The sequence below is a fragment of the Bufo gargarizans genome, chromosome 4 (assembly GCF_014858855.1).
Source record: "Bufo gargarizans isolate SCDJY-AF-19 chromosome 4, ASM1485885v1, whole genome shotgun sequence".
Lineage (NCBI taxonomy): Eukaryota > Metazoa > Chordata > Amphibia > Anura > Bufonidae > Bufo > Bufo gargarizans.
The window spans coordinates 289900604-289913309 of NC_058083.1; the positions used below are offsets into that span (position 1 = coordinate 289900604).

The window sequence follows — 12706 nt, forward strand, 5'->3', positions numbered from 1 at the left end:
CCCGTATACATATATAGACTCATAGAGTCCAAATAAGAGCTTATGGCGAAAAGGGATCCAAAGGGACACGGGAGTGTATACCATCTGGCACACAACCCTCTTCCAAAGTGAGGAACAGACCCTACAGCTGTTCTCATATTCATGGGACAACTGTCGTAGGTCCACCTCGTGAATCTACCACGCCGGTGCCCTGTGTATTGCGGACCCGCAGTATACGGGCCGTAATACGGCAATGGACATGTGAATGAGCCCTTCTAGCATAAGCTGATTAGCAAATTGGAAACAGCCTAGCAGCAGCAGCAGAGCCAACAAAAGTATTAACCCTTGCAGTACCCTTGCAGAGTTGCCGACGTAATATATACCTCCAGGGACACGTAGATTTGTTTCCCAATATGAGAAGGGATGAAAAGGAGATTATTATGTTACTAGGATTTTTCATACATGTACTATATTCTAAAAAGGTTTCAGGGTTTGGTATCTACAGTCTCCTGATTAACGTATTAGCTTTTGTACATTGTAGAAGCATTATTAGCTGGGTCACACTAACCAGGATAGGTGTGAGGGATAAGGCATCCTGCTGCAACATCCCCTGTGGTGTTTGGGGAGAACTTCTCAGAAATGACAGTGACTGAGCACTGCGGAAGACTTTCTGTAATGCAAAGTGCTGTTGAGAGACCAACCAGTCCTCCTCCAATTACCGCCACTTGTATCTTTTGCACTGACCTGTGGTGAAACATTATGTATTAGCCTTATTATTGAAGGGGTTTTCCGAAACCATTGACAATAAGCATACATTGTATAGTGGCTGTGCTTGTTATCACAGCTCAGCCCCATTCACTTCAATGGGGCTGAGCTGTGCTAAGGCTATGAGAACGATGAACGTGACGTCACATTGCCTAGGCTAAGCTGCGAAAAGGCTACAGCTTTACTGTGAGTGCCGTTTTTTCTCATACAGCTGATAAGCAGGGGTCCCGGGTGTCGGACCCCTAACGATCAGATACTGATGACGTACTCAGAGGATAGGTCATCAGTATTAAAGTCTTGAAAAGTCCCTTTAATAAAAGAAAAATAAAATGGTACAGAATATATAGAGAGATGCAAATAAAAGAGCAATGTAAATCTAGAATAGGAAAAAAGTTCTGTACTACTATAAATGCATGTTACAAGGTTGCAACATATAATGTGCCCACACTTTATACTAAACATAGGGGCGGATTTATTAATCTTGTCTAAAATGTAGACAGGCAGTCCAAAAATCCCCCAACTTTATCACAGGGGCCATTTTGTGGAAGAATGGCACATCTTAAACAATAAGCCATGGCCCTCAACTGGAGTCGAGGTGTAGTGGGTTATTCCTTCTGGCTTACTTGCTTCATATATATGAGATGTACTAAATTACTGCAGAATTTCGGGGCAGCCAACAATCATAAGGCCTATTTCACACTTCAGTGATTTGGTCAGTGATTTCCATCAGTTATTGTGAGCCAAAACCAGATGTGGAGCCTACACAGGAATAAGGTGTAATGGAAAGATTTACACCTGTTTTGTGTTTTGGCTCAAAATCACTGATGGCATCACTGACCCAACACTGACTAAGTGAACTAGGCCTAAATGTGGTCCATTGTGTTGCAGTTCTGAGAATACAGAAAGAAACCTTCTTGATACCTATATTCAGTAAAGACTGGAACGTAACACAAGTAGTCAGATTCGTGTAAAGCAGTATTTCTCAACTCCAGTCCTTAGGACCCACCTGCCAGTCATGTTTTCAGGATTTCCTTAGCATTGAGCAGGTGATATAATTAGTGTCAGTGCATCAGGACTTACCACAGGTATTCATTGTGTGGGATATTCTCAAATCATGACCAGTAGGTGGGTCCTGAGGACTGGAGTTGAGAAGCACTGGTCTAAAGACTTATTGAAATGATTAGAAAGTATAGGTCATAAAACGTTAATTGAACATTAGACGTCTGCTGACCTAGAAAACAGGACCATTGTGGTTCTTTTCCTAATAATGCAGGACATACTGTATATTTGAATGAAAAGCTATGGTTTTTAACCTGTAGGATCCCAGTGCTGTTCATGTATGGTGCTGCAGGACGTGACTTGAGTCCAGGCGCCTTACAGGTAAGGCGCTCTGATCGGGTGCAGGAGCCTCCGCCAACTTGTTCAGCAGTACTGACCACGGCATACACAGGGTTTGAAGAGGGTACTGGCTCCATCCCTGTCCCCATCGGTCCCTGCGCTGCAGTGACTGGGAGCCAATGGCAGGAACGGCAGCCCAATGCCTAACACAGGCATCGAGGCTTGCCTCCTACAAAAGCCTGTGAGACCCAGCTCCCTATTACACTGGTAATACACTGACAGTCAATAAAAAAAAAAAATATGGCTTTCAGAAAACGGAGAAACAAAAACATGATTGTGTAAAACAGAATAAAAATTTGGTATTGCTGCATCCGTAATGGTCTGCTCTATAAAAATATCATCCCCTCAGGTGTATTTTGTAAAAAAAAAAAAAAATCCCAAAACCCACATTTTTTGGTCACATGGCCCAAAAAAATTTAATATTGAACGATCAAACTATCATATATATACCCCAAAAAAGTACCAATAAAAACAATCTACTCTTCCTGCAAAAAATGAGCCCTTAGACAAGATGATCGGCCGAAAAATAAAAAAAATATGGCTTTCAGAAAATGGAGACACAAAAAATTATATTTTTTCTAAAGTGCTTTATTATATTTATTATGTAAAACTGAAACAAAAAAACCCCCAAAATTGACATATTTGGTATTGTCACGACCTGCTCTCTAAAAAAAAAAAAAAAAGCACATGATCTATCCTGTCAGGTGAATATCGTAAAAAAAAAACTAAAAATAAAAACTGTGCCAGAACAGCCATTTTTGGTTACCTTGCCTCACAAAAAAAGTATTATTAAGCCATCAAAAATGATATGTACCCCAAAATAGTACCAATAAAACTGTCTCCTTATACTGTAGTTTCCAAAATGGGGTCACATCCTCGGTCTCCTTCGTGCCCCGCAAATCCCGCACCTGCGCCGTCCATTTTAGTATTAGGTGCAGGTGCAGTGAGTGAAGGACGCTCGCCTGCTGCCGTCCTTCACTCACTGCGCCTGCGCCGTCCATTTGCGGGGCATGGAGGAGACCGAGGATGTCAATCACCTTTACAAGGGCGTGCCAAACGATGAGAGGACGGAGCCTCTAGGTGCTGCAGCAACGCCCCACTAGCACCTAGCGGCTCATTTGCATATTATGTAATAAAAGTCATTATTTAGCGCGTACGGCGGCAGGAAGATATAAGTCATACAGTTATGTTCTGCTGACATTAGCACATCGCTAATGTCAGCCAGCTACATAACGATTTTTCTGATGCCAGAAGTGGCTTGGTACTGAATGGGTTCAGAGCTTTGTATTTGTATTTGCACTGTATGTATTTTAAATGATAGAGAAAAAGACAGGCACTCGCCATCTGGAACCTATTGAAAATATACAGGAATACTTTATTAGACTCGATACGAATATTTAAAAACAGATAAAATACCTAAAACTAGCGCTGACTATAATCGTCTATAATACATCAAGGTGGTACTATCAGATTGGAGTGTAAACCTCATTACCTCACAAATAGTGCATACATAAGTTGGTGTGATTAATACATATACTGAAATACAAATTAATAGGAATAAATAAAAGATTTAAATGAAAAAAAGGTTTGTACAAAGGAGTGTCTCTTGATTCCACCGACAATTCCAGGAATTATATAATAGAAGAATAAATTATAAACAAATGTCCCAGATATAGGAATCTTGTGCAAATGTGTTACCCCGTGTGGTCACTCAGGGTTAGTGGACAAGGTTAAAGTTTGTTTAAATCTTGAGCAAAAGTCAATGGCAGATGTATTATCCCGTGTTTTCATTCAGGGTTAGTGAAAAAAAGGTTAGAGTTGGTGTATAAATCTTGAGCATAAGTCAATTGTTACTTGTATCCACCTGATAGGAGTTACAATTGATGGGTAGATCAGCAAAATAGTTGAACGTATTGGTATCGAACGTCTCTACTCACAAGAGACTCTTGTGTTTTTCAGCTGGAGTCGGGGGTGTCCCACCCGCTACACAGCCACTCACCCGTCCTGGTGTGTCTGCGCCGGCACTGTATTTTTCCATCTGGTAGTTTTGTGTAGCTGGCCTCGCTACACAAACTGTGTCTCACGTGATTTGGGGTTGCTCACATGATGACACGATAAGTCATGTGTTACTCCCTATTTGCGAGATGCTGATTTTCTGTTGTACTTGCAACGGAGTATTATTCGGATTGTTCATAAATTACACAGGTTCCAACTTTAAGGATAGGTGACATGGGCACGTAGTATTATCAAAAGGGTCCCATCCAATACCGCCAGACGTGTTTTGAGGTGTACCACCTCTTCCTCAGTGGCCATGAATAGGACCCGGGTCTTTCCTGCTTTTATATGCCCATCTTCTGGATTTGACATAAAATGTGAAAAAAAGAGTATCAGAGCACATTACTAATATTAGAAAAGGATTTGAAAAACACGCATTATCCCTTCATTTCAAACAACACCACAATAAAGACCCAAGTTGAATGATATTCACAGCTTTTGAGAAAGTGGAAGTACAGTGAAGAGGTGTGAATCATATTTCAAAAATGTCAAGACAGGAGTCTAGACGTATCTATGACTTTGAAACTTTAATGCCTGGAGGCCTCAACTCTTTTGAGATCTTCGGTTTCCTGTAAACATTGGGTGTGGGTCTTTCACTGATGGGACATCGTGTGTCTGGCCGATTTCTTGGCACCACGATTTCCCCTCGGAGTAAGACCTACAACCCTTTACTACATACGAATATTACATACGTAATGCATATATGAAAATTGTAGTAATATCCATCAAAACAGATTGCATTAGAGCCTCAAGAAAACTACTAATACAAGTTAGAACAAGAGTGTTTATCCATCAACATAGCAATGCTTTTTACCTTGAAAGAATTTAAGAAAAAAGAAAAATGGGATTTAACAAGGATGAGGGTTTCAATAACAAATTCTTTTCCATCTAGAATACTTTTTAGACTAGCAAACAATAGCAACAAAAAAATGCATCATACTGAAATAAAACCGCATCAAAAATGCAATACAAACACATGCAATATTTTATAATATTTTATACTTTTTTCTTTAAAATGCTTCTTACTTCTTAAATATTTGGCAAAGAAAGATTATTAATGGGAATACAAGATACCAATTATTACTCTGTATAGCAATTATTAATAATTAATCCATCCCACATTTTATAACCAATCCATCCCACATTTTATAACCAATCCATCCCACATTTTATGGCAAATCCAGAAGATGGGCATATAAAAGCAGGAAAGACCCGGGTCTTATTCATGGCCACTGAGGAAGAGGTGGTACACCTCAAAACGCGTCTGGTGGTATTGGATGGGACCCTTTTGATAATACTACGTGCCTTATTGTTTCATCACGTGAGCGACCCCAAATCACGCGAGACACCGTTTGTGTAGCGAGGCCAGCTACACAAAACTACCAGACAGAAACACACAGTGCCGGCGCAGACACACCAGGACAGGTGAGTGGCTGTGTAGCGGGTGGAACGCCCCTGACTCCAGCCAAAAAACACAAGAGTCTCTTGTGAGTAGAGACGTTCGATACCAATACGTTCAGCATAACAACTATTTTGCTGATCTACCCATCAATTGTAACTCCTATCAGGTGGATACAAGTAACAATTGACTTATGCTCAAGATTTATACACCAACTCTAACCTTTTTTCACTATCCCTGAATGAAAACACGGGATAATACATCTGCCATTGACTTTTGCTCAAGATTTATACTAACTTTAACCTTGTCCACTAACCCTGAGTGACCACACGGGGTAACACATTTGCACAAGATTCCTATATCTGGGACATTTGTTTATAATTTATTCTTCTATTATATAATTCCTGGAATTGTCGGTGGAATCAAGAGACACTCCTTTGTACACACCTTTTTTTCATTTCAAGCCATTTATATATTTTATTTATTCCTATTATTTGTATTTCAGTATATGTATTAATCACACCAATTTATGTATGCACTATTTGTGAGGTAATGAGGTTTACACTCCAATCTGATAGTACCACCTTGATGTATTATAGACAGTTATAGTCAGAGCTAGTTTTAGGCTGTTTTTAAATATTCGTATCAAGTCTAATAAAGTATTCCTGTATATTTTCAATTGGTTCCAGATGGTGAGTCTCTTTTTTTTCCTCTATCATTTATAATCATTATTTTTGTGATGGGGTGAGTCACACAATACAGAGCACCCTCACCAACTTTGAAAAAGAGGGAGAGCCACTACAAATTGTATTTACATACTGTATGTATTTTATTTGTTATCAAATTGACTCTTGATGGGAACCGTTTGGTGTTTTCTATGAATTACAGTTGTGTGTCTATGCAAAACGATAGGTAGAAAAGTCATACTGACAAATTCCCTGTAAGACATGTCATAGTTTTATTCCGGCTGCCTCTCGGCATGTTTTATGTGCTGCCGTCGGACCTCTAGTGACACGGTGCACTAGCGGCAGCACAGATCCGGCAGGCTGTTGCCCCGCTGGAACAGCCTGCTGGAGAAGGCTGCCGCTAGTGTGAAACTAGCCTAAGTGTGCCAGTGAGCTAACTACATGTTTACTTTGGGGCAAATTTATTAACCCCTTCCCAACCGCCATATGGCTATTTACGTAGATGGTAAGGACTTTAAAGATGGCATACGCTCCTGAGCGGAGCGGGCACCATAGTGCCTTGTGTCTGCTGTTTCATACAGCAAGCAACTGCGGCTAATATCCGTAACTGGCGGTTGCAGCCTCTCTCCTCCTGTGTGACAGAAGGCTACTGTTTAGGCCTCTTGCACATGGCCGTTCTGTGCCCGTGGCCATATTGCGGCCCGCACTGGTGTGCACTCCGCATAATGGATGTGGACCCATTCGCTTGAGTACTTTCGTGGCAAATTGCGGTCCCCAATGCATAGAGCGGACCCACAACGGCTGTGTACATGAGGCCTTAGTAATTTCTATGGACCCCTTGTCTGTAGCAGGGCTCCATAGAAATAAAGTAAAATCCTCATGCATTGGAGTCTATGATAAAAGCAATACAATGATTGCTTGATATAGTTCCCTATGGGAACTATAAAGAAAAGTGTAAAAATAAAATGTTTTTATAAATAAAAAAAAGTTAAAAATACAAAAATTCTAATCATCCCATTTCCCCAAAATGAAAAAAATGAAAAACCCAGATAAATATATATATATATACAGGTCCTTCTAAAAAAATTAGCATATTGTGATAAAGTTCATTATTTTCTGTAATGTACTGATAAACATTAGACTTTCATATATTTTAGATTCATTACACACCAACTGAAGTAGTTCAAGCCTTTTATTGTTTTAATATTGATGATTTTGGCATACAGCTCATGAAAACCCAAATTTCCTATCTAAAAAAATTAGCATATTTCATCCGACCAATAAAAGAAAAGTGTTTTTAATGCAAAAAAAGTCAACCTTCAAATAATTATGTTCAGTTCTGCACTCAATACTTGGTCGGGAATCCTTTTGCAGAAATGACTGCTTCAATGCGGCATGGCATGGAGGCAATCAGCCTGTGGCACTGCTGAGGTGTTATGGAGGCCCAGGATGCTTCGATAGCGGCCTTAAGCTCATCCAGAGTGTTGGGTCTTGCGTCTCTCAACTTTCTCTTCCCAATATCCCACAGATTCTCTATGGGGTTCAGGTCAGGAGAGTTGGCAGGCCAATTGAGCACAGTAATACCATGGTCAGTAAACCATTTACCAGTGGTTTTGTCACTGTGAATAGGTGCCAGGTCGTGCTGAAAAATGAAATCTTCATCTCCATAAAGCTTTTTAGCAGATGGAAGCATGAAGTGCTCCAAAATCTCCTGATAGCTAGCTGCATTGACCCTGCCCTTGATAAAACACAGTGGACCAACACCAGCAGCTGACATGGCACCCCAGACCATCACTGACTGTGGGTACTTGACACTGGACATTTAGGCATTTTGGCATTTCCCTCTCCCCAGTCTTCCTCCAGACTCTGGCACCTTGATTTCCGAATGACATGCAACAGTCCAGTGCTGCTTCTCTGTAGCCCAGGTTAGGCGCTTCTGCCGCTGTTTCTGGTTCAAAAGTGGCTTGACCTGGGGAATGCGGCACCTGTAGCCCATTTCCTGCACACGCCTGTACACGGTGGCTCTGGATGTTTCTACTCCAGACTCAGTCCACTGCTTCCGCAGGTCCCCCAAGGTCTGGAATCGGTCCTTCTCCACAATCTTCCTCAGGGTCCGGTCACCTCTTCTCGTTGTGCAGCGTTTTCTGCCACACTTTTTCCTTCCCATAGACTTCCCACTGAGGTGCCTTGATACAGCACTCTGGGAACAGCCTATTCGTTCAGAAATTTCTTTCTGTGTCTTACCCTCGTGCTTGAGGGTGTCAATGATGGCCTTCTGGACAGCAGTCAGGTCGGCAGTCTTACCCATGATTGCGGTTTTGAGTAATGAACCAGGCTGGGAGATTTTAAAAGCCTCAGGAATCTTTTGCAGGTGTTTAGAGTTAATTAGTTGATTCAGATGATTAGGTTAATAGCTCGTTTAGAGAACCTTTTCATGATATGCTAATTTTTTTAGATAGGAATTTTGGGTTTTCATGAGCTGTATGCCAAAATCATCAATATTAAAACAATAAAAGGCTTGAACTACTTCAGTTGGTGTGTAATGAATCTAAAATATATGAAAGTCTAATAGTTATCAGTACATTACAGAAAATAATGAACTTTATCACAATATGCAAATTTTTTTAGAATTTTAGAAGGACCTGTATATATATATATATAAAAAAAAATGCATCATAGGTATCCCGGCGTGCAAAAAATGAAAATGGCGGAACAGAAAGAAAGGTCATAATGGCTTCTCCTCCCACAATTTTTATGAAAAGTAAACAAAAAGTTGTACACACCCCAAAATGGTATCAGTGAAAAGTAAAGATTGCCCCGCAAAAAATTAGTCCTCACAAAGCTCCATACCTATAACTACAAAACAGCTATAAGGGTCAGAATATGGAGACTAAAATAAAAAATATATTTTTTTCATGGTTTTTAAAAAAAATTCTGTAAAAAAACTCAATAAAAAAATATACACAGTTTTTATTTTCGATAAAATACAACAGCATTCGTTCAGAAAAGATACAGCTGGTGGTATTATTATAACGGAAGCGTTTTCCTGTGGTTTTAAAGATCCCATGCCAGATCTAAAAACCGGACAGCAAAAGCGCAGATGTGAAAGTAGCCTTAAAGGGTCTAAGTTATTTTTTTGTTCTTTGCATGTTTCTAACTAGGCAAATGTAAGGACTTTACAATTCACTTACTCTCCAGTTGCTGCTTTCTCAGATTTCACTGAGGGTCACATGACCTGTCATGTCAGCCTCTCTCCCTGCTCTGATGATGCTTCATGCACAAGCCTGAGAGAGCAGATATGAGCCTGTACACGTGAGCTCACTGTGCTGGCCACGCCCCCTGTACTGCAGGCTGCTGCTTATTGCTCTCTCCCTGGATTCTTGAGGGAAAACATTAACCCCTTCAGTCGCACAGAATCAGGGCTGAAGGCTTTACTGAATAGCTGCAGGCAGTGAGGAGACAAATGCTGGGCACAGGAGCTGACAGAGGAGTTCTGCAGAGCATTGCGCAAGAAAAGGTGGGGGGAAGATCCTGTGTGTATCAACAGTGTCCTTGTACAGCTGGGACTTGTAGTCCTACACATACAACATGCTGCAGAGTCTCCCAGCAGGTAGACATGTCACTCAGGGCAGCACTTGTATTCACTCCCTTAGCAGTGCATGGGGAGGGGCAGAGATTGTTGTTATTGCAGGTAAACAAAGGGCCAGAAGAGAACCAGGGAAATGAGGAAATAGATTTTTTTTGCCTAAAACTTGCTTAGCTTAGTTATATATTGCTGCCCATCAGATTTACAGTGATGTATATTTTTTTTTTCATAACTAGGACAACCCCTTTAAATAACCACTGGCCCCATGTTACTGCTATGTGTCAGGTTGCCATGAAAACCCAACACGCAGAGGAGACAGAGGCTCTGAAGAAGCCAAGAGAGGAGCATGGCCGGGCTCAGACCTGGATCTGGGACAACTGAGTAACAATCCTCTCTTATGCGACTTGCAAGGATAGTCATAAGCACAGTAGTACCGTAAATCTTCTCATATAATTGAAGGTGGTAGGTTGAAGGCATTGTTACATGTGCTATTTTGATACAGTTTTTGAAGCCAAAGCATAGTGTGGATTAAAATAAGGACAAGTAGAATCTTTACGATATCTTTACTTGCCGTGTGTGTACAGATGTTGTGTTTGTGCCACGCGGTACCAGGGTGTGAAATTGCACACATCATGGGTTTGCAAAACTGAATAATCGCTGACATGTTCACATTTAAACACGTCTTTCTGATTACATGGTGAGTGGGGATGGGGGTAGGGTCGGCTATTTATGTGAATGGCTAAGCTAACCATCTGTCCTCATTAACCCCATCAGTCTGTGCTGCTGTTGGTCTACAGGAACAATTCTGTGTATGAATTACCTGCATATCCAGTTAAACAAGTGTAAATCTCAGCATGTGAGGCTGATAGCTTACATCTGTATGGAAATATATATGTATGTATACTTACATTATAGGATCATGTTACTTGCTGTGGCTTCTCTGGAAATGAAGAGGTGTGCAGTCTTCACAGTTAGAAACAGAGATGGGAGGGTGAATGCTAGCGTCCTCCAATCAAACGTGTGTAGAGCCTGGTACGTCATGCAGCTACAGCTATCAGGACAATGACAGGGCATCAAGCAGGATAGAGTTCTGTGTGTATTTACTATAGGAAACAGCTTTGCATTCTGCTTTTGCTTTTAAGAAGCCTGTTTATGCAATAGCCGAGTTTGGGGTGGCTCTAAAGGCAAGCTGGGTCCTCTGGAAATTGTTGAGCTGTCAACATGTGTTGCTGCTTTCTAGAAGGGATGGTAAGGTCTGGTGCACCCCAACGGCAAATACAGTACCTTGAAAAAATATTCATATCCCTGAACATTTTTTCATGTTACAACTAGAGATGAGCGTATTTCTCAAAAATTCGATTCAGCCGGTTCGCCAGATATTCAGAAAAAATTTGGTACGATCCAAATTTATTTGTGTCGAATTGCATTAAAAAACGGCTATTTCCTAGTTGCAGAGAGCCTTTATAGTGGTGTAGAACACTGTGCCTTGCAGTAACACGCATAGGGAGTCTGCTGTAGTAGTGAAACAATACTCTGAGTTAGTATCACATACAGATGACAGGCGTCGCACTTAGAATCACTGCACACTTCACTTATTTGGGCAGTTATGGGGCCAAAACTGACCAAATAACTCAAGTATGAACTCAGCCTTACAGGACAATGTTAGCGCCAGGTATAAAGAACCGTGCAGAGACCCAAGCAGTGTCGGACTGCGTACTTAGGTCCTACCATTGTAACTGATTCTGGGCGCCCACATTTAGGCTCCAAAATGCACAAACATACATGTGGCAGAATTTACACATATATAGATATACTGCACTTAAAGGGGTTGTTCCACTTTGCTTTTTGCAATCTTACCAGCAGTAGATGTCCTGATAACTTCCTGGTTTGGCTCCGGCAGTTGAGTGAAGGCCGGCCACGCCTCCTCATGACTCACCCTGAGAGCTCAGTCCTTGCGTGCTCGTTCATGTGGATGAGTCATCCTTCTGGAGCCGACAATACATGTGAGGCCCCCCCCCCCAGTATAATAAATATTGAGTGAGGCCCCCCCCCAGTATAATAAACATTGAGTGAGGCCCCCCCCAGTATAATAAACATTGAGTGCGGCCCCCCCCAGTATAATAAACATTGAGTGCGGCCCCCCCAGTATAATAAACATTGAGTGCGGCCCCCCCAGTATAATAAACATTGAGTGTGCCCCCCCCCCCAGTAGAATAAACATCGAGTGCGGCCCCCCCCAGTAGAATAAAGATTGGTGGCGCAGTGGGAAGTGCCAATGAGGGTTAAAAAAATAAAATAAAAAATTAACTCACCTCCACCAATTGATCGCGCAGCTGCCGGTCTCCTGTTCTTTCTTTAGGACCTGTCAAAGGACCTGTGGTGACATCACTGTGGTCATCACATGGTACATCATATGATCCATCACCATGGTAATGGACCATGTGATTAGCTCAGTGACGTCACCACAGGTCCTGAAGCAAGAACAGGAGACCGGCAGCTGCGCGATCAATTGGTTGAGGTGAGTTAATTTTTTATTTTATTTTTAACCCTCATTGGCACTTCCCACTGCGCTACCAATGTTTATTATACTGGGGGGGGGGGGCCGCACTCAATGTTTATTATACTGGGGGGGGCCGCACTCAATGTTTATTATACTGGGGGGGGCCGCACTCAATGTTTATTATACTGGGGGGGGCCGCACTCAATGTTTATTATACTGGGGGGGCCGCACTCAATGTTTATTATACTGGGGGGGGGCGCACTCAATGTTTATTATACTGGGGGGGGCCTCACTCAATGTTTATTATACTGGGGGGGGGCGCACTCAATGTTTATTAG

General features: G+C 41.7%; 1 protein-coding gene across 9 annotated transcripts in view; it reads right to left on the reverse strand.

Moving 5' to 3' along the window:
• The window catches only part of DDO (D-aspartate oxidase), a 51546-nt gene extending 39782 nt beyond the window's left edge, over nucleotides 1-11764 (reverse strand). The window contains exons 1-3 of one of the 9 annotated variants that reach the window (XM_044290015.1): nucleotides 11726-11764; nucleotides 4080-4496; nucleotides 548-723 (exon numbers count right to left, since the gene is read on the reverse strand). In XM_044290015.1, coding sequence (XP_044145950.1) covers nucleotides 548-723; nucleotides 4080-4180 — 277 coding nt within the window. In that variant the 5' untranslated portion in view covers nucleotides 4181-4496; nucleotides 11726-11764. Of the gene's footprint in view, nucleotides 1-547; nucleotides 724-4079; nucleotides 4497-10776; nucleotides 10915-11725 lie in introns of those variants that run through there. The other 8 variants (XM_044290019.1, XM_044290014.1, XM_044290017.1 and 5 more) reach the window with 8 other exon arrangements.
• Nucleotides 11765-12706: the final 942 nt, after the last annotated feature.